Source organism: Gopherus flavomarginatus, chromosome 3 (assembly GCF_025201925.1).
Source record: "Gopherus flavomarginatus isolate rGopFla2 chromosome 3, rGopFla2.mat.asm, whole genome shotgun sequence".
Lineage (NCBI taxonomy): Eukaryota > Metazoa > Chordata > Testudines > Testudinidae > Gopherus > Gopherus flavomarginatus.
Window position 1 is genome coordinate 240,416,409 of NC_066619.1, and position 25,447 is coordinate 240,441,855.

The window sequence follows — 25,447 nt, forward strand, 5'->3', positions numbered from 1 at the left end:
GTGCTTCTGCCCTGGAAGCTTCAATGTTATTAGTAGATAGCACAGCATGTTAGTTTAGCAGATTTTTATGTTATTCATAAAGAAAGACCACAGGCATGGCTCAGTGACAAAGGCACTTGACCCGGTTTATTGCCCTCTAGACACTGTCTCAGCGTTCTAACACCATGGTTACTGGTACACTGACAAGTGCCTAGTAGCAAGAAATGGTTCAGGTCGACAGCAGGAGTTTCTGCCATTCCCTAGGCCACACAAAGAGTTAAGGCAAAGTACCAATATTTATTAGGCTAAAACAAACAACTAACATACACAATATACCCATCTCCTTACATATTTCATGACCTTTGTTTGCTACCTTCCCTTGTTCCTGATATCTTGCGGAGGGGGTGGAGGAGCGATCCCTATTCATTAAGGACTAATACAAAAATCTAAAGGTGGGTAAAGAACTGGTTTAAAGGGAGACTACAGTGGGTTATACTAAAAAGTGAACTATCAAGCTGGAAGGGGATTACCTGTGAATCCTCATGAACTGGTCTTGGGACTAATCTTATTTAAGATTTTCATAAATGATCTTAGCATAGAAAGTGGGTGTGTGCTAATAAAAATCTATGCCAATATGGAGGAGAGCCAGAATATCATAAAGAAGATGTGGATGACCTTGAAAACCAGACTAACAGAAATGGGATGAAATGTAATAGTGCAAAGTAAGAGATCACACACTTAGGGACTAACAACAAGAATTTTTGCTACAAGCTGGGGACTTATCAGTTGAAAGCAACAGAGGAGAAGAAAGACCTGGGTGTACTGGTAGATCACAGGATGACTATGAACCACCAATGTGATGTGGCCATGAAAAAGACTAATGCAACCCTAGAATACATCAGACGAGGTACTTCCAATAGAACCAGGGATGTTGTTTACCATTCTACAAGGCACTGTTGAGACCTCATCTTTGCACCTGTTCCAGTATTCCAGAATGGCTACGAGGATGATCAGAGGAATGGAAAATCTACCTTACAAAAGAAGAATCAAGGAGCTTGGCTTGTTTAGCCTAACAAAATGAAGGCTGAGGGAAGAGATGATTGCTCTCTGTGACAAAACAGCCAAATACCAAGGAGGGAGAGAAGTTATTTAAGTTAAGAGCCAATGTTGATAAGAACAAATGGATATAAACTGGCCATCAACAAGTTTAGGCTTGAAATCAGATGAAGATTTCTATCAGAGGAGTGAAGTTCTGGAACGGCCTTCCAAGGGGAGCAGTGGGGGGGAACACTTAACTGGCTTCAAGATTGAGCTTGATCAATTTTTGGAAAGGACAGTATGATGAGACTGCATGTGGCTCATTTGTGACTGCTACTAGCAAATATCCCCAACGGCCAGCGATGGGATTCTAGAAGGGGAGGGTTCTGAGTTACTGCAGTGAATTCTTTCCCAGGTGTCTCTCTAGTGAAACTTGCCAACAAGCTCAGGGTCCAGATGATCACCATATTTGGGATCAGGAAGGAATTCCCCCCCAGGGCAGACTGGCATAGACCCCGACGTGCGGGGGTTCACCTTCCTCTGCAGCATGGGGTACAGGTGACTTGTAGATTTCACCTAGAGTAAATGGTGGACTCTCTAACTTGAAGTCTTCAGTAACTCAGCTAGAGGTTATGGATCTATTACAGGGGTCGATGGGTGATGTTTTCTAGCCTGCAACTGGAGGAGGCCAGACAAGATGATTACAATGGTCCCTTCTGGCCTTTAAGTCTATGAGGGCTAAAGGAGACTTTTAGCCAGATTCCTGATCCTGGGCTGCTTTGGGGACTGGAGACACTCCTGAAGTAACAGGCAGCCCTGGTGGCCTGTGTAAGTCACAGCAGCCTCCTCAGGCTGCCATATCGGCTGCTGCACTGATGGAATCTCTGCAGCACTCCATGCTGCAGCCACAGCCTACATACGCTGCTCTGGCCCTACACATCACAGCTTGAGCTGGGGTGCACCAAAGACAGCCTATGGCTGTCTTCTGCTGTCCTCTGTGATCCAGGGAAATCCTCTTCTTTAAATTGCTCTGCCCTTATATTTTGCAAAAAGAGGCCACAACAAAGATGGGAATGTTATCCTGAGTCCTCATCTCTAAATATTGCCTTTCCAGAAAAGGTTTGAAATTGACTGAAGTAACAACATGAGGGAAGTTTCTGCTGAGCCTCCCCCTTCTTGAGGAGCAAACAGAAGACTCCAGAATTTCTTTAGCTGTCAGAATTTCCACACCGTTAGTGCCACTAAATTAATTCAAAATTCAGAGTATAATAAGCTTCAGAACATTTTCAAACTTCTTAGTTTAAGTATTTCCTTTAACATTTTGGCTATTCAGAGTTGTCAAACCCTTACAAAAACTTGAAGCATGGCTACAAATGACAAGCATAAATGGCTGAGTCTTCAGTATGAGTGGGTTCCTTTGTACAACTATTTTTCTGTTGTATGCATTTATAATACCCCTCTCCTCCCTCCCCCCCCAGCTGAAAATTTAGCCCAGCGACTTAACAGGTCTAAATTGTATAAATATTCAAAATGTAAAATAAGATTTAAAAGTACTTCAGTATCTTTCAGAATGAAAAAGATGCAAGATACATATAATACTGAACTGCATTATAAAGTAGCTTACTTTCTAACAGGAAGTTACTTACTATTGACTGACATGGGTAAAAGCAGCTATCTAACAATATATTTTCAAGTAGATCTTGATCTGAGAGAGAAGAAAATACTGGTTAAATACATTTGTACAATACTGTAAAGTTTGTAGTATAAGTCAATAAAATTCATAACCAAGGCAAAGATTGAAAAATAAATTAACAGTTTAAAGACACAGTAAATTGTTAAAATCTGATATTGCTTAAAGTACAAATTTAATGGCAAAAAGTAAAATATCAAGGTAGCAGAATTCAGATCTGCCATTCATGTCAGATTATTATAATTTCAGTGCAAAACATTTTAAAACGTACATTAGGTTTCTTAAATGCTTAAATTTATAAATATATTAAAGTTACATGGGTGTCTTGATCCCTCAAGTATTTCAATATAGCTATTTCTACTTTATAGACTTCCCAATAGTGGCTCCCTAAAGCAAAGATGCCTGTCTGCCATATACACTATTAGTTATAGAAGTGGGGATGGCTTAAGTTCTCTCCCCCTTCCGGAGACATACGGTGAAATCCCGGCCCCATTTGAAGTCAATGGCAAAATTGACATCATTGGCAACAATGGGGCCAGAATTTCACTCATCTTCTGAGGAACCCTGGAAATGAGAATGGTAGATGACATTCCCAGCTCTAGGACACAGCATTCACTAATGCTGCTTCAGACTTTTTTCTTTCAGAGCACTTACAAGTATTTTCTTCTGAAGAAAATAGGTTTATATTACTGCACTGTACCTGCATATTACTTTTAAAAAAAACCACACACCTGCCATGGAGAGAATACTTTTCTTGGTACCTTTGACGCAACTAAATCCACAATAGTATTTAGTTATGGAATGGTATGCATGACTATTAAAGACTTCTATGCCCATAAAGGAGAGGCAGCATGAACCAGTGCTCACACTTGTTCAAATGTGTCGCTACTGCAAGGTTGTTTGACATCACTAAATGGCTTCAGACAGCTTTGCCCACTGTTGCACTTGCCCTCATCAGAAAAGCAAATGAAAGGACAAGAAAGCCCTGCCTCCTGCTGCTAGATCTATGAACCTCACTTTACACTGGGAAAATTGCTGCACTTGCTAATTTACAATGAAGCAGACTGTTCAGTTCTGGCACCCTTACATTAAGTAATACTTTATTAAAGGATTGTGTTGATACTGTGCCATAATTCATTTATTCACTCTTAAATAACAGGTGTACAGTTGGAAGATTAAAAAGACTTCCTAATGTCTGCTGACATCCCTCCGTTTTTCTTCTATAGAAGTATATTTTTGGGGTGGTGGCAAGGAGAAAAGAGGAAGAGAAGACATTCTCTAAGATACAGTAGTATTCTTAGCTAGTGAGAAGACTATCCAGTCTAGTTTGGAAGCATAAAATGATTCAGCTAAATTGCACTCACAGTATATAAGGGCATGCAGTGACAGATGTCTCAGGAGACAAGTACTCAAGATAATCAACATTTACCTTAAACATACCAAATAAAAAAAAATATCCACCCAAATGCAACCTGTGTCTCGTAACCCAGCATAACCAAAGAGTGAGGAGAATTACTGCTGGGGGATTAAATAATTAATGAGCCATGCATATTTTTAATTTTTTGCGCAGAAAAAAAGCTTCTGCCAAAACATTGCTATAGTTCCATCTTTTGCCCACCAGAGGGCACTGTGACACAAGAACAGCAGCAGCTCCCAGCAGAAAACTTCAGTGGTGCCCTCTTTTGCCCACCAGAGGGTACTGTGGCAATAGAACACAGCAGCAGCTCCCAGTCAACTAGGGAAGAGAAAGATCCTGCCTTCTTCGCAGCGCCTGCCAAGCAAGGTCAGGAGATGGGGGCTCATAAGGGCTAGTGGAGGAGGACAAACTGGTGCAGAGGCTGAATGGAATTGGAGGCGCAGGACCACAGGGGGAGGGAGGTACATGGTCACATGGTGATGGGGGAGGGAGTGCAGAGCTACATAGGGCCAGGGAGTGGCTGAGTGGATGCACAGAGACACATGGGGACACAGGGAGGGGGTGCAGGGCCAAATGGTGATGGGGGGAGTGGGTGTCTAAATGGGGGTGGAAGGACATGTGGAGGGGGGGTGCAAGGACAGATGGGGATGCAGGAACACAAGGGAACAGGGGCAGATATGCCTGACTGAATGGGAGAGACTAGGGGTCAGCCAGGGTCTGCATGGGGGAAGCTCCCTAACAATCCCTCCTCACCCACCCCCGCAAATTTGTTCCATACTTTTCCCGCCCACACCCAACAACCCTCCAGATTACACCCAGGCTCCTTCCCAGCAATTTACTTCCCTCTCCCTCAGTTCCTCCATTACCCCTAACTCCCCCCAAGCCTTTGCACTGCTTCTAAGGGGTGCAGGAAATACGGTTCTGTATTGTAGTTTAAATGAATTATTACTCAGAGTTCTGTATTAATATGCATAGTTAGGAATCTATCTGTCAAAGAACATTTCCTGAATCTTTTTTGTTGTTTGTATTAGACATACTTCCTCACAGGTATTTTGAAATAAATGACCAAAAATAATTGAAACTGGTAAGATTATATTGTATTATTTTGACAAATAAAATTGGAGAATTTTAAAATATTGTGCTCAGAATTTTTAATTTTTTGGTGCAGAATTCCCCCAGGTGTATAAGAATGGTTTAGAGCCACTGTTTGTTTTGATGAATACCCTTCCCTTGGTTTCAGTAGCAAAGGGACAAGATGAGGTGTAATTATTTTCTCATCTCATAGGTAATGCTGCGAGTATGTCACAGAGGTCACGGATTCCGTGACTTTCCCTGTCCTTCGTGACTTTTGCAGCATTTGGTACTGGCTCACTGGCTGCCCGAGCCAGGCAGCCCTTGGGCCAGCAGCAGCAGTTTGGGTGTATGGGAGGGGGCTCAGGATTAGGGGAAGGGGTTGGGAGCTGCAAGAGGTACTTACCTTGGGGTGGGGAGCTCCTGGTTCCTACTGGCATGGCCTCCCTGCAGCTCCTAGGTCTGAGGGGTCTTCATGCTGCCAGTGCCTGCAAGCCCTGCCCCCACAGCTCCCACTGGCAGTGGTTCCCGGCCAATGGGAGCTGCGGAAGCTGGCACTTGTGGCGGGAGCAGCGGAGCCCTGCCCTGGCCCCTGCCTCCGCCACCTAGGAGCTGCAGGGACACAGAGCCGGGTAGGAAGCCTTGCCAGCCCTGCCAAACCCCCACACCCATACCAGCCGTGCACCATGGAAGGTAGGTCTCGAATTAATCTGTTTTATGAATTAAATATTAAGCACTTCAATAAGTAAGTCATCAATCATTTTGCTTTTGTTTGGCTTCTTCTTCAGGGCCAAAGGCATCTGGTGTCAGATTTTCTGCTTGTCATTTTTTTGCTGCTTCAGTGAAAGGTTGGGGGCTAAATCTCTTCCTTCCATGACTTAATCTGCTTGCTAGTCTCCTCCACTGAAATGACTGCAGTTCAGATCTCTGACTCACAGATTAGGACTAGCAGACATCTACTTATTGCAGAAAACAGCACACTATCTTTGGCTTGCATGTTAGTTTGGGCAGAAGTATTGTGCCCAATGCAGGCACAACATCGCTGAAAGCACTGCTATAGCACGTGCACAAATGACTTCAGCTCTATCTTTTTAAAGGGCTTTGCTTGTCTGGACCAGCTAAGCTCTGCTAACCAGATTGGAAGAGAAGAGGAATTGGCTCCGCCTCTTCTGGATGGATGGCCAAATCCAAGAGGATAAACTTCCTTTACTCCTCTTTTCTACCTTGCCCACTCCATTAACATCCATGCAATGCAACTCACAATTTAACCCTTGGTTATACATAAGGCAGTGAAGAACAATTCAGTTTTCTGAATTTTTCAGCAAGCAATTTCCATTGTTAGTAATCTTGAGTGTGCTTAATTTCACACTTAGTGCACGAGACTTTTGAGAAGAAGATTGCCAGAAAATAGCCTTAAGATGTTCTCAGCTATACTATATTTTGTGTTCATTGCATTTTCTGGTGCTCTGTTCCCCTCACCACAAAAAATTATTTTTGTTCCTACATTAGAAGCAACACTGCATCACTAAGAATAGAGAGTAACAGTTTCTTAGCCTTCTTTTAGATTCAGAGCTGGATGAAAGATGCCTATGCTACATCTTTCAGATGCAAAGGTCACAATAGCAGCAGGGAGAAGGAATGCACTTCTATTTCTTCTCCTCAAATTTCTATTGTTTAGCTACTATATCCTCTGAATTTTACCCAATGAAAGTTTCTTAGCATTTGGTCACGAACAATTACTCTTTTCTATTTGATCCAGGGAAACCTGATGTCACCACATATTTTAGGTAGTTCCCATGGATACTAAATGGCTTCTCATTTTTTATACTGACTCACTTTTGTGATGCAATCATACTGAACTAAATCCTGCAAGTGCTGAGCCTGCCACCATCTACTGTTAAAATCCCACAAAAGATGCCAGTGCTCAGTGTCTCTCCCTCATGTGTGTATTTCTGGAGTGAGTACAGACACAAAATGTAACTCTTTGTCCTTGCAATGGCCAAAAGGTAATGTTTCAGTGGACTAGCATGATAAGGTGGATCAGGTAATATCTTTTACTTGACCAACTTGTGTTGGTCATTTGTTTGGTCTCTAAAGTTTCTAAAGAGAAATGCCATGTTTGCCAGTTTAGCCATTGTTAATTTTTTCCTCTTTTCTACTCAGTTTTCTTTTGGAAAGATTTCTCTCTTTGCTGGAGTCTAGTTATCTGGGACTTCGGCATTTTAGTTTTTTCAGTCACAGAAAAGGAGTGAAATTACATTTGAAAGTATAATTAGAGGACACAGCAGAAATGTCAGCTGTAAACTGGGAAGTTACTGCTACAAGCCAGCAAATGCTGAACAAAACTAGTTGACACTATTTACAAGTGGCCAAACAATATGAATACTTGAACTCCATGTTGGTGAGGATGCAGCATTAATTTATTCTTATGTTTATGAGACTGTCCATTTTATTTTATTTTCCCTCTTACTGACAGGGTGGCTTTGGAGGATTCCTCTAATGAAACAGTCACAGGTCTATTTTTCAGCCTCTATTTTTTAATGCACATTAATTTGATGTAGTGTATTTCAAACTGATAGTTTCTTTAAGCTATTGTCTGTTCTTGGGGGTTGGGTGAGGGGCTTGTTACCTTGCATATCTATGAGCATAAGGTAGCAAAACTAGCGAGATCTTGAGCCAGGAGCAGTAACAATTGTTCAGTCAGATGCCGCTCTCTCAGTCTTGCTGGTAGTCTAAAGGTAATCTAGACTAGAGCAGTTCTTCACAGAATTAGCCAATCAATGTGATATGACTCTGTCATCAAGATAAGGAATGTACCCGACCACACTGTTTGATAAGGTTTGGCATATAGTAGCCAGCTGTGTTCTCACAGGGCTAAGTATGTTAGAAGGCAGTGTGGAGACAAAGGCGATCTGTAGTCCTGGCCTCCATTCAGTCCCCCCTTCATCCCAGCTCTGCATATTTTGAAGGTCAAATCTCATTCTACTCCCCAGGAGCCAAATCCTGCCCCTTCCTACCACATGGAAGAAGAACCCATAAATCAACTTCTCAGTTCAAAATCAGTGGCCCTATTCCCATGAAGGAATAACAGACGAGGGGAAGAATCAGATTCTTAATTTGGATGACTGATTCAGTTAATAATGGTCAATTTAGCATGTTCAGCTTGCATGGGGAGTAAAATGTATTTATTTATTTATTTATTTATTGCTTGCTGAAATGGACAGAATTCACACTTTTTCCTTTATAGGAAACCAGACCAAAACCTTAAACAATGAAAACTAAGTACTTTGTTTTACGTTGTCTTGCTTTGTAACAAGAATTTGTACAATATTCACAAAAAGTGTAACAGATTAAAAAAAAAGGGTTTCCTCCAAAGCACTTGGACATGGCTGATCAAATATACACATTGGCTCTCTCATAAATACAGCTGCCCACCTTGCTTCCCAATACACTATCTATGACCAGCCATCAATTTCAACAGTCCTCGGTTGCTAGTTAATTTAAAACTAATCTCCACGTAATCCCAGACTCACAGGCTAGCACCCTAACTTCTGAACCATCCTTCCTGCCCATCAATAAATATGATCATATCGATATACATGACCTAAATACTTCATGTAGTTTTGTATATTTTCTGCACTGCATCATTTCTGCTAGCAATATAGAGAAAGAGTTTCTACTTACATTTCACAGCACTAAACGCCAGTTCATAGGATGAGCGCTGGGAACATTCATCTTTAAAATCCGGTAGGGATGGCACTAGTTCATTACCATACCTTACCAATATTTTATCCTGAGGCTTTTCATTACGAATGCCTTGGAAAATTTTAGCTGCATTTATGTATACAGAGTCTTGATAGCCATTGTTCTCAATAAGACTTGCACTCTTTTCAACAGGCTCTCTCTCATTTGAAATTGCCATTTCCTTGAAATTTGAAATGTCACTTGACAACATCAAGTTACTTTTGGAACTTGGCATTCTTTCCCTGTTGCTTTGTCAGCACAATAACATTTGACAAATCAGAATCCCACTCTCTGCAAAAACAAGAAAAATTTGTATTAAAATTAAGTTAAAAATCAGTTTTCAGTTTCATTAAAGTGTTTCTCTTCATTTTCATGGTTTTTAATGGAAATGCTTAAAAATTTCTGATCTAGGCTCCAATTCTGTGCTTAACTTTGACACACTCAACTTTATCCAATGTGAAAGTCAAAATGTTATTTCATGTATTTTTTTTAAAATACAAAGTTACTTTTATAAATATATAAATGCAGACAAATTACCTTATAATAACCATGGTTCTTTGAAATATGTTGTCCACATGGATTCCATCATCTACCCTCATTCCTTGCTTCTACAGAGTCCTAATCCTGTTAAATTTGTATTGGTGAAGGAATGGAGAGATGGCTGGGCCCACTCCACCCTTCGCATCCTGGGGTGTGCAAGGGCACTCAGGGAGTAGGTGTGGTCCCTATGGACACTGGTAGCTAAAACGGATCTTGTGTAGCTGTGGCTCATGCACACCCAAGATCTGCTTTAGCTAGCAGTTTCCATGGGGACCACACCTGCACGATAAGGATATGTCTACCCAGCAATGTAAGCCCGGCTCCAGCCTTGGCTCTAGCCTAACCCTGCTTGGTGTGTGGATGCAACTGTGTTAACCTAGGGTTCGAACCTAGGGTCCCAGGACCCTGCAGGGTCCAAACCCTTGTTAAGCTGGGACCTAGGATCTGATCCCTATTGCTTTCTTGTGTGCACGCAGCCCTGGCTTGACTCAGGTCCCAGAAGTTCTCTATATGTATTTCAGAGTTTTTGGGGGCAACTTCCTTAATCCTCCCTATGTCGACAATCTATGCTATAGTCAATGAGAAGCTACACCTCCCCTTTGCAAATGGGAGCAGCTCATACCATGCTTGCAGACCTATTTAGTAGACAATCAGAGAACCTGCAGGGTTTTCAATTGAGACTGATCAGAAGAAGCTTTTTGCAGAGAACTACTTCCTGGTCACAAGAGCACAGACAGATTTTACTGCATGCTCCTTGGGTGCCCCTGCACACACAGCCCCAAGGAGGGGGCAGAAAGTGGAGCAGGGATTAAGTAACTGCCCTGCAGGTATGGATAGCAGTAGCACTCCCAGCCCAGCATAGCTGGGGGAAGATGACCCCCAATATCCCAGCTTCTCCTCCTCCCGCAGGGGCACTCCCTCCATCCCCATTCTGCTCACTGGCTCCCCCTGTCCTCCCTAGGGCTGCATGCGCAGGGGGACCTAGGTAGCATGCACTGTCTGAGCGGCAAGTGGGAGTCAGACCCAAAACCTCCCTGCAGCCTTCTACAGCATTGGCTCCAGCTCCTCTTCATAGAGTGCTGAGCTTGCCCAGAGCAGAGAGCAAAGCGACAGGTGAGAGGCGATCCCCAACATTCTGGCAGCCGGGAGCTGTTCCTCTCCCAGCTGTGCTGAGCCAGGAGCTATGCCGTTTTCCCTCCCTACCGGCAACCGCTTGTTCTTACTCTGTTTTCTGCCTCATGCTCCTGGAGCTCCCCACCCTTCCTGGGGCTGCATGTGCAGAGGCAGCCAAGTAGTGTGCACTATGAGGGCAGTGAGTGGGAGCCAGCCTGATAGCTTTCCCACGGCCTCCCAGGTACCCCTTATTCCTGTACACAATTGAGCTCAGAAGCCCTATTCAATCACTTTAATCGAGAGAGACGGGCTGCTTTTCAGTTAATTTCTCTAGTCCAACAGTTATTCTTAGTCCTATTATCTGACTTCTATAACACTAGGACTATCTTATATTTATATTTGTCTGAATTAAGTATTTTCAAGTTTACTGGGGGGGAATGAATTTCTTTCACCAATAAAAGTCTCCTTGTACCATTAAGACTGAGGCTTATATTCCTGGACAAAAGCCACCTCTGTAGCTCCCCAACATGGTGTCTAGCAGTACTATCATTTGATATTTTGCTTAGGAAACTGTGTGAGCAGTAATGTTTTCCCACAGTGCAACACATTCATAAGGTTAGAGTGTTGACACAAGGCAGAAGAGGGCGAGGGGAAGAACACCAGGCATTCTGGAATAGGGTTACTTTGACTCAGCTCTGTGCATGGCACTGTAGGTAACAGAGCCCTAGGCTCAAGTCCAAGTCTGAAAATCCTTAACCTAGGGTTAAAAGGCAGTGTAGACAATCAAGCCCACAGTTCCCTGACATGGGTATGCTGACCTGGGAACCACTAACCTGAGACTCACACTGCTGTATAGACATACCTCAGTGTCCTTGCACACCCCTATAGGACTGTAGAAGCAGGGAAGGAAGGCAGGTCATGGAATCCATGTGGACAACATATTTCAAAGAACCACAGTTACTATAAGTAACTATTGTTTGAAAGATCATCATCATGGATTCCACTCCTAGTGACTAAGGCTTTGTCTACACATACAGCACTGCAGCAGCGCAGCTGCACCACATCTGGTGAAGACACTATATGCCAACAGGAGACAGCTCTCCCATCAGCAAAAAAAATCCCACCTCCCGGAACAGCAGAAGCTATGTCAGCAGGAGAACAACACAAGTGCTTATGTTGGTGTAACTTATGTTGCTCCGGGGGGGTATTCAGACATAAGTTATGCCAACATAGACTGCAGCATAGACACAGCCTAACAAGTACCTTGGATGTGGGGTTTAAGAGTCCTATTTAAACAATGATTGTGGGACACCTCTACCAAACCAGACATCCAATCTGGAAGCCTCTATTAAAAAGGTGTGGCCAGAACTCCATGTGGATGCCCTACAGATTTCAGAAACAGGGGACAGTCTTCAAACAGGCAAAGAGTCTGCCTTCCTTTAGTGGAATGAGTTAATGTGGCTAGGTAGATCTGATTCATAATACATTCTTACACATCTGGAGACTCATTTTGATAACCTCTGAGGATACTGCTTGACATGTCACCCTCTCTGCTTAGAGGTTTCTAATTTTTTTTTCTCCTATAAATGGAAAGATCATGCCCTTACTCAAGTGTGTGAAGCTTAGTTTTGCCAGAGGTTGAGTGTGACTTAGGAAAGGAAACTCTGGGTGAACCTATTGATTTAAGTGAAAATCTGAAGAAAAAAAAATCATATCCAGCAACTTGATGTGAGGCCTATCAGTCACCATCTCTTTATGGAACACCAAGGTCAACTAGGCATAAGGGCTTGAATTTCCCGTATCCTGTGAGCTGATGTTATAGCTACTAAAGAAGGCAGTATGCATAGGCAAGTGGTAAAAAGAGTGGGTATAAGGGCTCAGAAGGGGGTCTCATTAAGCCAGCTAACACTATGTTGAGATACTAGGAAGAAAGGGAATCTCAGAATAAGGGAAAACATAAATGAGACCTTTGAGGAATTTAGCAACTATACAGTAGAAAAATATATGACCAGACCCTCAATTGGAGAATTATGCACAGATATCGCTTGTAGGTGTATTCTTAGGGAGCTGAAGAATAGTCCTGAATGTTTTAGGGTTAGCAGATAATTCAGAACAACAGAAATGAGTTTTTCCAAGGGAGACAGGTGACACTGTGCCCAAATAGAAAATCTCTTCTATTTTACTGTATAAGTTTCCAGAAAAACTTTTTAGATTATGTATCAAGATGTTCTTGATCTCAGCTGAACAGCTTCTTCCAGTGGCAGTTAACACATCTGATTGCATGGATGCTGGCTGAATGATGCTTGATCCAGGTGTAAGATCTGACCTTCATTTTGCTAAGTCACATCTGGTAAAACAGGTTGGAAATAAAGCTGATAGCTTCACTAGGTCTGAGTACCAGAGCTGTCTGAACCAGGCTGGGACTACCATGACCATGAAGGCTGAATCTTGACTGAAAGCCCTTGGTCATGGGTGATGGGTATCATAGGCTGGGGGAGGCTGTGCCTCCCCGAATGCCCTGGTGTGGCCCCACCCACACTCCACCCCCAGGTCCCCTCCTGCAGTTTCCAGTGCTCTGCCCTGGCCAGCTGGGGCTGGAGCTAGCTGGCCTGCTGCATGGACTCAGGGTGGCCGGCACTAGGGCCACACTGCCCACCTGGCACTCGGACTGTTACCTGGCACATGAGAGCTGGGGGCCACAGTGGAGGTGCTCTGGGCTCCTGGAGGGAGCGGGAAAAGAGAGAGGGAGGGGTGGGACCTTGGGCAGGATAGGGGCCAGGGGCTAGCCTCACCCAATGGCCAGGTCACCGGGCACCCATGCCCTTGGTACTAACAGGACTAGTTAGTAGGCACATGAGCCCCAGTCTGCATAAAATGAGGACAGCGTCTGACAGGGTGCCTAGGCCTAAACCCCTCTCTGAAGCTAAACACAGGACATTTATTATCCTCATCTGTGGGGGGAAAAAAAGGATCTTCAAGACCAAGTCTTTCAGTGTCCACTCATGCCTGTTAAACTGATGGGAGAGAATTTTAAAACCATGGAAGACGCATAGTGACTAGTGTGATTTGATAACTGCACCAATCCTAGAGACAAACAGCTTCTCAGCACAGCAGTGATGACTATGCTCCTAGGTCCCTTCCAACCCTGACATTCTATGACATAATGCATAACTGTGATGTTTTCTGCTATCACTTGGATCACGGATCCCTGCAACAAGGGGCAGAATGCCATGCGTGCTAGATGACACAGGGCTCAGCTATTTATGTGAAGTTGAGCTTGGGTGGGGAGGGAAGAGTCAGAGACTTTGTGTTGGAAAATGTTAAAAAGTGCTTCTTCTCCTAAATGGGGAGCTGATCTTTACCACCATTTTGGCAGGAAGAGGTGCAGCAAAGAAGTACTCTGGTGAAAGAACACTTTCACATGGGTAACAATCTAACAGAGGATTTTCATGGGACCTTCACTTTCATGTCCACATGGTATTTGCTTGGTAGATACAGTAACTCTACGCTTAACGTTGTAGTTATATTCCTGAAAAATGCTACTTTAAGCGACACAATGTTAGACTAATCCAATTACCCCATAAGTGTGAATGTAAATAGGAGGAGTTAGGTTCCAGGGAATTTTTTTAAGTTTTAAACAAACAATTTAATACAGTACACAGCAATGATGATTGTGAAGCTTGGTTGAGATGGTGGAGTCAGAGGGTGGAACATTTCCCAGAAAATGCCTTACTGCTAAATGATGAACTAGCACTTGGCTGAGCCCTCAAGGGTTAACACGTTGTTAACGTAGGCTCACACTCTACAAGGCAGCACAACTGGAGGGAGGAGGAACAGCATGGCAGTGGCTGCAAACATACCCTGTGGAAACTGAACAGGATGATTAACCCATGCGGAAAGGGGAGGTGTATGTGTGTGTGAGAGAGACAGAGAGACATGCATATTTCCCCTTTAAGTACACTGCCTTTTTAAGTAGATCAACAAGTTGAAACAGCAGCTGCTGCCAACAAGCTCCCTCCGTCCTGAGCCCTGTCCAGCCCACGTCCACCCACCGCTGCTGTGGAGATGGGGTACAGGAGTGGTAGGCAGAAGTGGAGGGAGGGAGACACCCTGACATCAGCACCCATCTTCCCACCACCCCCTGAACAACAAGCAGGAGGCTCCCCGGAGCATCTCCAAGGCAGAGGGCAGATGCAGCACATGGCAGTGGGGGGAGGGACAGCTGAACTGCCCGGCAATTGATAGCCTGCTGGGCAACTTCTGCACAGGGAACTTAGGGGAGTTGACTGGGGCCTGGTCCACCCTGGTTTCAAGCCCACACCAGCTAGCTCCAACAGGCGGCTCTTTCTGCAAGCAGTGGACAAAGCAGGCAACTGCCAAACGTTATCAGGGAACATCATGCAACTTTAAACGAGCACGATCTCTAATTGATCAGCGATGTAACAATGAAACATTAAGTGGGATGACACTGAGGAGTTACTGTATACTGATTGCAACCACTTTGTATAGAGTATAGGTGAAGTCTAGAAGTCTGTCATGCTGTGCAACATTGGTGCAGAACACGATCTACAAATCTCAGACATGCTCTTACAGACATCTCAGGTTGAGCTTGCGGATCATCAAAGAGACTTACTATCGACTATGATTTGGAACTCCTCCCCCCATGATGTGTGCGCTCCTGCTGACCTCAATTCTAACACAGCACCTATGAATGATATACTTTGAGTCAATAAAAGTGTAGATTTCTCTGCTGATCTTTAGCCCCAGTGTGGTACAGAGCTGTCAGATCTCATGAATGGAGTGTTCCCTTTCTGGAAGATATTCACCAGATCAGCCAGTCATCAATGTATGGATATAAATGAATATTGTGCCTTGCTAAATGGGCTTTGATGACCACTAAATGCTTGGTGAATACCACAGGCACTGACTTTCCAAAGTGCCGGAGAGGGGGGGAGCTTGCCCCCCCGCTCTGACCCAGGCCCCGCCCCTTCCCATTCCACTTCCTCCCCCAAGCGTGCCATGTCCTAACTCCTCCTCTTTCCCTCCAGAGCCTCCTGCATGTCATGAAACTGCTGACTGCAGCAGGCAGGAGGTATGGCAAAAGAGGGAAGGTGCTAATTGGTGTGGCACAGCCCACCACCAGGAAGAAAGCACTGGGGGGGAGGTTCTGATAAGAGGGCTGCCAGTAGAGTTGGCACCTCTGGTGAATACTCAGTGCCAGGGAGAAACCAAAAGGCATTTGGACCCCCTTTTAGTATTCTCAAAAACGGGCACCATGAAGCCCACATCACAATGAAAGTGGCCAATGCATATGCTGCCATAGCAGGTGTCTAAAGCAGCCTGCACAAATGTTTGAGACACTAACAACCCTTCAGATGCCAGAGACCTTAGTCCTTCCCTTTCATTTTGTGGTCACTTCTCCATGAATTGTGACACCTTGTCCCCTTTAGATAGTTATATTTTGATAGAAGTACTTGATAATTCAAAATGTGCATCTGGAAACTTAGGAAAAACTGTCCTGGAAAAAAACCAAAAACAAAACAGGGGAGCTACCCCACCTAGAGTGCTGTATGGTTCTCTTAAATTCTCCCATAACCTGAGCAGGAGAGCTCATCACCAGTATTAGTGAGTGGTACCAAGGGAAAAAAATGTCTCCAGTTGTGTGATCATGAAATAATCAATACACAGGACATCTTGGATACCAAGAAACTCTGTCCCAGAAACATCTGCATTGTGGAGATAACCTTGGTGCCCTTGACACTGTCTATCCATTCCAAATGTGTCCATATCAATATCAGCCCCAAGGAATCAGTACCAAGAGAACTGAAGACTCAAGTTTCAGGGAATACTTTGAGTACCTGGACACCAGCCAGTGCCAAGACATCAGCTAAAAAAATGGTTTGTGGCCCAGATCTGGTCTGTCTGAACAGCACAAGTAACAACAGTTGATGAGCTTTTTGTGTCTGTCTAGTGAGAACCAGAGAGGCTGTCCTATATCTGGCTCTTCGGGAAAAATGTTCCTTCTTACCCCTTTCTGACAACTGGGTGGAAGAGGTCTGGTTGCTCTCCCAGTCTCAGTATCTGAAGGGTTCCATCTTCTCAATGATGAGTGAGCTCAGTACCTCACAATTCCCAGGAGCATTTGCCAAAGAAGACTGTTCAGGCCTAGTGGGAATCTTCCTCCTCCCCCTTCCCACAGGAGGCTCTCATCAAGCACTCCAGAAGAAAAAATTGAAGGCAGGCCTGCCTCTCTCTTTCTGTGTCATCTTGGACAAACAGCAACAGATCTGTCAAGTATCTGTTAGGAATGTATCCCTCACCAAAGAAATAGAGGCACCTAGAACCCATCATTGTGCGGGAAAGCCACCTAGCAAAAGCATTAAGTTTTAAATCCCAAAGACTTTGTTTCTGACATAGCAGCTAGGGTTCTAGTACCAGGGGTATCCCATAATTTATTATCTTTTTATGTGCCAGTGAGGGTAAATATAAAGGAATACTATGCTAATCAAGAAATTGCACAGCATGCAGAGTAAGCAGACACTACATGGGTTCTATCCCACTGCCATACATGGCAAAAAGGAACCAAATGATGGTTGGGCCCGCTGTGCCCTTTATGTTCTCGGGTAGATGGTGAAGATGGGCACCAAGACATCTTAGGCACAGGCGCAACCCGAGCAGATGTTGCCAGCCAAAAAGAATCAGATCTTATGCACATGAGGCACATGCACACCAAGAGTGGAATCTATGTGGACAATCACTTGAAAAAACTCAGGTTTCAAAAAAGGTTATATGACTTCAGTGGGTATTGAAGGTATTCAAAATAGCATGAACAGCGCTCAGCATTTTGAAGGATTTGGCTTGACTGAATACACTTCTCCATATCATAGAATGGATGTCTTTTGTTCCATAATATAAACAAAGCAGCAATCCATTACTACTTTATACTAAGTCTCTTATTAGTCACACTTATTCTGAGTGCTAAACATTTCATCAAGTACTGTACTTGTCTTTACCCTACTGCATCTCCAGTTATACTATACAGAAAAAGCAGCATTTACAGATGCTGTGTTGGCTGACTGGTATAACGAAGTTTAGCACCATTATTCATAAAGCTATGCTTTTACTAGGAGTTCAGGAGAACAAGTTACCTAGTAAGTACTGCTATATTCTCCAGCAGACTACACAGTACAAGCAATACAGTTATCACAATTACCAGTTATTAGACTTTGTCATAGTCAACATACTATAGCTTTTTTACATCTTAATCTTATAATCAGGAATGCAAAAGACAGTACACAGACATACCCACTGATTTTTTAAAACAAAATTATATCCACCTTTTATCAGCTGTGAATACAGAAGTTAAAGTTCCTGATAGTATAGTTTCTGGTTTCCCAGTTTACTCATCTGTGTACAGGAAAAGAAGAAAAAGATTAGTACAATAAATGAGTTGTAGACCACAAAAGTTGCAGCTCAAAGTTTAGTCATACTTAAGAAATCCATTCCAGTTTTAGAGACCTCAGGTTCCAGCAACATTCCCTACATTTAAAAGGGGGAAATACAAATTCTAGAGTGGTCACCTGTTCAAGAGGTCCTCCCCCTTAATTATAGGGTGTATTGCTGAAACTAGTGAACTCCTGAACCAGAATGAATTTTCAAGCGTGCTCATAGAATTCACTTTATTACCAGTTATATATGTTATTTAATAACCATCTAAAGCATAGTACAAGCATTAGTTAACACATTTATGTAACAAATCCAAGAAAAATATTTTGTATGCAGCTCTGTTGAGCTACATTGGTACTGAGGATTTTAGGGAGGCCTCCCTACCATCACTCTTGAGCACAGGTCCACCAGTACTAGCCTAAGCACCACAGTGGTGTCTGACCTTGCTCAAAGCAGGTACATACAACAGGGTAGAAAAAGTGTGAGATGTAGCCAGTTAGCACTCCCACCATTTCTAGGCAACAGTGAAAGATTTCTCCGGAATCCCCCAGTGAAGAAAAGCCCAAGGAAGACACAGGCTCGAGGCTAAAATGAGTGAAGCACGTCAGGAGAGTGAGCACAGATGGAAAGAGAAACACTATAAAGAACAGGCGGAATTCCCAGTGTCACCATTACAACGCTGCTTAAAACCCCACCCCGACCCAGGACTTCCCCTGCTCGCGTCCCCGGGCTTGCGAAGATGCTATGACAACTGGCGAGCGGGCCCCTGTGCAATGCCATCTCCTGGGGTCCGGGGAACGCGCAGCTCCGCGAGGGCATCTGCTTGGCCCAGCAGCAGCAGCAGCAGCGGGACACCGCACTGCCTGCAGGGGCTTGGGGACGAGCGCTAGACACTACCCCGCCTTACGGCGGAACGGCACCGGCAGAAGGGGCGCGCCCTCAAGCCGCAGAGGGGCCCCTCGGCGCCGCAGCCAGGCCGCTGAGACAGGGGTTACGGAAACTCCGACCCGCAGGAGCAGGGCCCCGACTGACCCCCCACCCCGTGCCGCCCAAGGCGAGCGGGCGCAGGGTCCCCGGGCAGCACCTCTGGCAGGTGCCCCCGGCACAGCGGGTGCCCCCCTACCCGGGCAGGGGGCCGCGGAGTAACAGTCCCGCTACCCCCACAACGGGCGAGGGGAGACCCCGGCAGTTACAGCTGCCGGGGACAGGAGCGGGAGATGCGCCTGTCCGCCTCCCTTCCCTTACCCGCCTCACCGCGCTCCACGCAGCGGCAGCAGCGGCCTTCACCCCGCCTGCCCCAAATCTCTGCCGCGGCGAGTCTCCCTCGTCCGGGCGGGGCGGGGCGGGGCGGACCCGCCCATAGGCCCCACCTGTTGCCGGCGCAGAGACTGGGGGCGGGGGACCCAGCTCCAAGGACCGTTTTATTTAAATTCAGACTCTACCATTCTCTTCTCTCCCATGGGGGGGGGGGGGGAAGGAAGGTGCGGCTGACCCCGCAACTACCCCCTTCGGAACGGAGCTGGGGCTGCCTCCGCGGAAAGTGTTTCTGCCCCTTCGCGCCCCCCACCTTTCTGCGATACCTTGGTAGAGTCCGGATGGTGGTTCTCTAGAAGAGTGGGACGGCTCAGTGGGAGTGGGGGGTACTATTGGGTCTGCTCACTGCTAAAGGATTTTCCCCCTTCTCCCCCCCCCCCGGGAGAACCACAGAGCCCACTGATTACGGGGGGGGGGGACAACTAATTGGGAGTTGGGGGTATGATTGTATTTTTCTGCTGCCAGTGGAGAGGCTGGCTTGGGCCCTTCCCCGTTGGTGGGCCTGGGCTGCTCTTTCCAGGGAGCGATCTGTCAGCAACTGGAGGCTGGGCCCCCTTCTTCTGAGGTGCTCCAAGCACCTGGAGAGGCTAAGGGGAGACGGCAGGGGCCATAGGCTCATAGGACCGCAGGGACCGCCACCAGTCATCTAATCCAGCGCCCTGCACTCAAGGCAGGACTCAGTACTAGCTAGACCAGGGCTGAGCAAACTTTTTGGGCTGTGGGCCACCTGGGAATAGAAATTGTGTGGCAGACCATGAATGCTCACTAAATGGGGGTTGGGGTGTGGGAGGGGGTGATGGCTCTGGTTGGGGGTGGGGTTGAGGAGTAGGAAGGTGCCCTGGGCTGGGACCAAAGGGTTTCTGGAGTTAGTTCCTGGGAGAAGGGGGTGTGAGAGAGACACACAAATCCACTTCTCTGAGATACTGTAATCAAGGCTATGCAAAAACCACAGTTATGGGTAGCAAGATTCTGTGCTGGGTTCACTTTTTACTTTTATGGATCCAAAGTTTTGTTCAAATTCAAACCACATGAAACTGGATGAACTTAAACACATTTCATTAAAATCAACAAATCTTACCAGGACCTATCTAATTGGGTATTCCAACTGCATGAAAATAACCCTCTAACTAACAAAAATGCATCATGAGTCCCTGCCTATGGTCACCATCACATCAAATAACCTATTAACATAATTCATCTAACTCAGTGCTCATAGGAAGAAACTAATACAAGTTATTCCACCCACTCTAGTTATGAAAGAAAAGTCTAACTAAATCTCAGTGTCTAATTATTGAGTGATCTGCAACACTGTCTTTTTTTTAAATTATTAATTTTACTTACCTGTGAAATTTCCCAAAATATTTCTAATAAGTATTGAAAGAGTTAAACTTCAGTCAGCCAGTAAAAAAAACAGTTATTTTTTCTATAAATCTCTACCTATGGCAGTATGTGTGGTCTTCAGATTTTGACAGAGGGGAAAAATGATAAAATCCTCAATGATTTAACTAAAAAACTTTGAAGACTGAAGTACCCCATTACTTTGATTCACCTCTGCCCTGCACCTCTCAGGTCCAGCCGATCACGGCTCCCACTGGCCACAGTTCACTGCTGCAGGCCAATGGGGGCAGCTGGAAGTGGAAGCCTGTAAGTCCCTCAGCCCGTGCCGCTTCCAGGAGCTCCCATTAGCCCAGAGCAGCAATCCACAGCCAGTGGGAGCCGTGATCAGCTGGACCTGCAAATGGGGCAGGTAAACACACTGGCCCATCCCACCAGGGGCTTTCCCTACACAAGCAGCGACCCCTGTTTGAGAAACCCTGCTCCAGGTGGTCCATGCAACCCACTGTTCAACTCCTCTCCGTCACTCTATCTCCCAGAGGCTACTGAAGCCAAGCCAGGATATTTTAGGTGCTAAAAGTCTGGCAGCACAGCAGGGCTAAGGCAGGCTTCCTACCTGCCCTGGGTCTTTTCTGCTTCCAGAAGTGGCCGTCACATCCCTGCAGCCCTGGAGGGAGGCGGGCGATCTCCACTCACTGCCCCCGCCCCAAGCACTGACTCTGCAGCTCCCATTGGCCACAGTTCCCAGCCAATGGGAGCTGCAAGGGCGGTGCCTGAAGGCAGGGGCAGTGCGCGGAGACCCCCGGGCCCACCTTCCTGGTAGCTGCTGCCAGAAAGACGTGCCGGTCACTTTTGGGAGCCGCTGTAGGTAAGACCACCTGGCCAAAGCCCACACCCAAACTCCAATAGCTACTAAAATAAACAAAAAAAAGTCATTTAGCACTTCTGCCATTTCCACATTTTCTGTTATTGTTTTTCCATCCCTCATTGAGTAATGGGCCTACTCTGTCCTTGAACTTCCTCTTGCTTCTAATGTATTTGTAGAATGTTTTCTTGTTATCCTTTATGTCTTTAGCTAGTTTAAATCTCGTTTTTGTGCCTTGGCCTTTCTAATTTTGGGACAAACAAACAATGTGGATAATTTATGAAGTAAAATTAAAGTATTGGACACACACCATAGAAACTATTTGTGCTGGAACAGTGTGAATTAATATATTAAGGTAAAAGTACAAAGATGTCAGAGAGAAAGATGAAGGAGATATGATAAGGGAAAGGAATGGTAGGACAATATGATACCAAGAAGGAGTTATTATATGTGATTTGGCAACTGTAAAGTATAACTTTCTTTCACCAGTAGAAGATATTTTCAGGTTTTAGTGACATGAACAATCATTTAAGCTTTGATCTTGTACTGCAGGATTTACAGAAGTGTGTTTACCTTTGCACAATGGAGTAGTCCCATTAAAATTTCGTTTGCAGAATCAAGGCCTACGGCTACAAATCCATCAAGAATTGAAACAATGAACCATAGTACAAGATCAAAGCTCTGATAAGTTGTTCCTGTCACTGGAATGAAATTATCACCTATTTATCTACATTTTTAGTGGTTATAATTTTTTTGTAATACATCATTGCAAAAAGTTTTACCATACTTTTCAATTATGCCTCCCCTTCTTCCTCCTTCTGTAATTTAGGTCTGTCTTTTGTGTGCCTTTTCCTTCTCTCCATATTCCTGCAGATATCTGATCCGCAATAAGAGTTAATGCTCAATTTTTTTTAAATGCACCACCACAATGTGCACGTGCCCAAAGTGAGTAACCACGTTATTGTCCGTCTGAATCCTATCCTCTCACCACTATTTGTCACTGTATGAGTTCCCACCCTACCCCCAACAGAGAACACACATACTCATCTCTTTCCTTGGATTTATTTTTTATTGTTCCTTTAAACAAAACAAAACAAAACCTCACCCTAAGCTTTCTCCTGAATTTACTTGTTCCTGGCACTGGTGTACTATTGTACCAGTCCTACAATTTCCTCTACCTTAGAAAGAGGCTCAGCCCTTCTCATATCAGCACTAAAAGTGCTCTCTCTCATCATAAGTCAGCAGGAATAACTGCATCTGTATACAGCAGTAGTGGGCAATCTTTGGCCCATGGGCCACGAGACAGTTTGTTTACATTTGCACGGCTGCCTGCAGCTCCCAGCGGCCGCGGTTCACCATTCCCGGCCAATGGGAGCTGCAGGAAATGGCGCAGACCACAGGGACTTGCTGTCTGGCAGCCCACCAACAGATTATTCTGACAGGCTGCATGCGGCCTACAGGCTGCAGGTTCCCCGCCACTAGTATACAGAGTTTAACACCTGACATTAGCAGCAGAAGAGCCCTGCATTCCTATGGAGGTTCCACAACCTGAATCTATGACAGTTCTCCTCTCTCATTATATCGTATCAAGAATGTATTTTGCAAGACAGTGTCTTTCCACATCTTTTCAAAAAGCATACCATGTTTTGGGCACTATGGAATAAAACTAACAAAGAAATAATAAAAGCAGAAAGAGAATGGTTTATATTTTAATTGCTCGGGCTCAAACCCTGAACCACTTACCATCAGGCACAGTGTTTACTAGTGTGAGTAGTCCCACTGAAGTCCTACTTTGGCCAGTAGTGTTTGCAGGATCAGGCCCTTAACTGTGAAGAACAACTCATGCTTTCCCAGGAGTCTGCCAACCATTTCATGTCCCAAACCAAAAGCGACTGACTATGAATAGGGATGAGTATTTTAAGGTATCATCCAGGTGTCTTCCACATATACTTTATGCATGAAACAGAGTTTTAAAAAGGAAAAAAAAATACAAATTTCTTGAGTCCTGAGTGATCCAGTTACAATGCAGTTACTGTGGCTGTGCACACATGAAACCTCATCTGTTATTAATGAGTCCATTTGATGTATGCTCTATTCTATTATACAGTCATAGGAACAAAACAGCCCCTTTCATTCTCCTTGCTATTTTGTATTTCTTTTTTCCATATGCAGCTAACTTGATAAATGCATTACAATATGATTGCTCATTTCAATTCAGATATTTTAATGTATAATTTTTCTAATCATAATTATAAAATAGAATATCATGGTGGTTTGACAATTTGACAATTAAATCAGTTTTCTGATAGCTACCCTCAACAATACACATATGGGAAGGAAAAGTAAAACAAATGCACATTACTAATCTTGAGAAAAGCATCAATTTCAATTATATTCTTCAAAAATATTCTATGAAATAGCCCCCCAATGTAGAAGTTTCAGGGAGACATATTTTACAGTAATTAACCACCTGGATTCTACCAGCATTGACCCCAAAATACACAAAACTTATGTCTAGAGAGTAACAGACTCTCATGCCTCTTGCTTGGGGATATAGGAGAGTGAAGGAGAACAAGGTCCTTCTTACTCCACTACTCAGATTATGCTTTCAGCTTTGGGAACAAGAGCAAAGACTGCTTCCCTGGGACTCCCCACTTGTGAGTAAGGGGGTGGGAGGAGTCCTGGCTAGTCACTGTCCAGAGTTGGCCAGTCAGAGTGCCTGTGTGTGGGTAACTTAGTACTTTTGCAGAGCTAAAGGGCTAGAAGGGGAGGAAGTGCATCTTTCTGAATCACAGGCCACATCTATGCTATGGCACTATAACAGCATAGCTAAAGCATCATAGCTATGCCGCTAAACGCTCTGTAGCGTAGAGGCAGATCACAGCAACAGAAGGTGTTCTACTGCAGTAGGAACTTTGCCTCCCCAAGCGACCGTAGCTATGTGGAAGCATTTTTTCTGTCAGCTTAGCTGTGTCTGCACCAGGGGTTAGGTCAGCATAGCAACAGCACTCAGGGGTGTAGATTTTTCATACCCTTGATAACTCTAACTGTGTCGACCCAAGTTTTAAGTGCAGACCAGGCCTCTAGTCTTCTCCTGGGGCAGGGCAGCTGTTCACTGCCTGAAACTCATTATACAGACGCTCCCCGACTTACGCAAGCATTCCGTTCTGGAATGCCTTGCGTAAGTCGAATTTTGCATAAATCAGGAACATATAGCTGACAATTACGCGTTTAAAAAAAAAAGCTTACAGAACTTTTCTGTAAGTCTGGATTTGCGTAAGTCAGGTTTGCATAACCCAGGGAGCGTCTGTACAGTCAGCAACATACACACACTTTATTTCTAAAATTTGAACAGAAGTTGTAAAGTGGATTGGCTTTTGCTCTCTTTAAAGAAAGCAAAACCAATAGACTATCGAGGGGGGTTTCTCCCTCATTTTTCTGCTCATTTCCTGAAATATTTTTTAAATTAATAATCCCATTACAGGAGTGTGTTCATTATTAATCTGAATATGTCTTGTTTTGATATTGCCTGTGGTTGAATCCTGAGGCCCTTACTTCCTTCGTACTTATTCCTCACTCATGAAAACTGACTTCATTGGGAATTGGGCCAGGTAAGGGCTGAGGAAAAACCAGGTACAGAACGCTGGTCTTGACCCTGTGGTTTGTTTTTAAAAATATATATATTAGCCCATGTACCTGGGCTACTTTTGATTAGGTTATAATTACTCAAGTGTTGAATTCCAATAATATCAATGAACAAACACCGTGGAACTGAAATAACCCATTGTTTTCTACTCTGATCATATTGGCTCCCTGAGTGAAAATATCTTTAATAGAACTATCAGTGTGCTTATCTGATCTGAACAAAACAACCATCAATGCTTTCCCATAAACT

The 25,447-nt window shown here is 44.5% G+C and overlaps 1 protein-coding gene across 1 annotated transcript in view; it reads right to left on the reverse strand.

Annotated features, from left to right (window-relative positions):
- The window catches only part of NSUN7 (NOP2/Sun RNA methyltransferase family member 7), a 63,358-nt gene extending 44,025 nt beyond the window's left edge, over positions 1-19,333 (reverse strand). The window contains exons 1-4 of the mRNA XM_050947598.1: positions 19,284-19,333; positions 17,894-17,999; positions 8,880-9,228; positions 2,664-2,722 (exon numbers count right to left, since the gene is read on the reverse strand). Coding sequence (XP_050803555.1) covers positions 2,664-2,722; positions 8,880-9,174 — 354 coding nt within the window. The 5' untranslated portion in view covers positions 9,175-9,228; positions 17,894-17,999; positions 19,284-19,333. The remainder of the gene's footprint in view (positions 1-2,663; positions 2,723-8,879; positions 9,229-17,893; positions 18,000-19,283) is intronic.
- Positions 19,334-25,447: the final 6,114 nt, after the last annotated feature.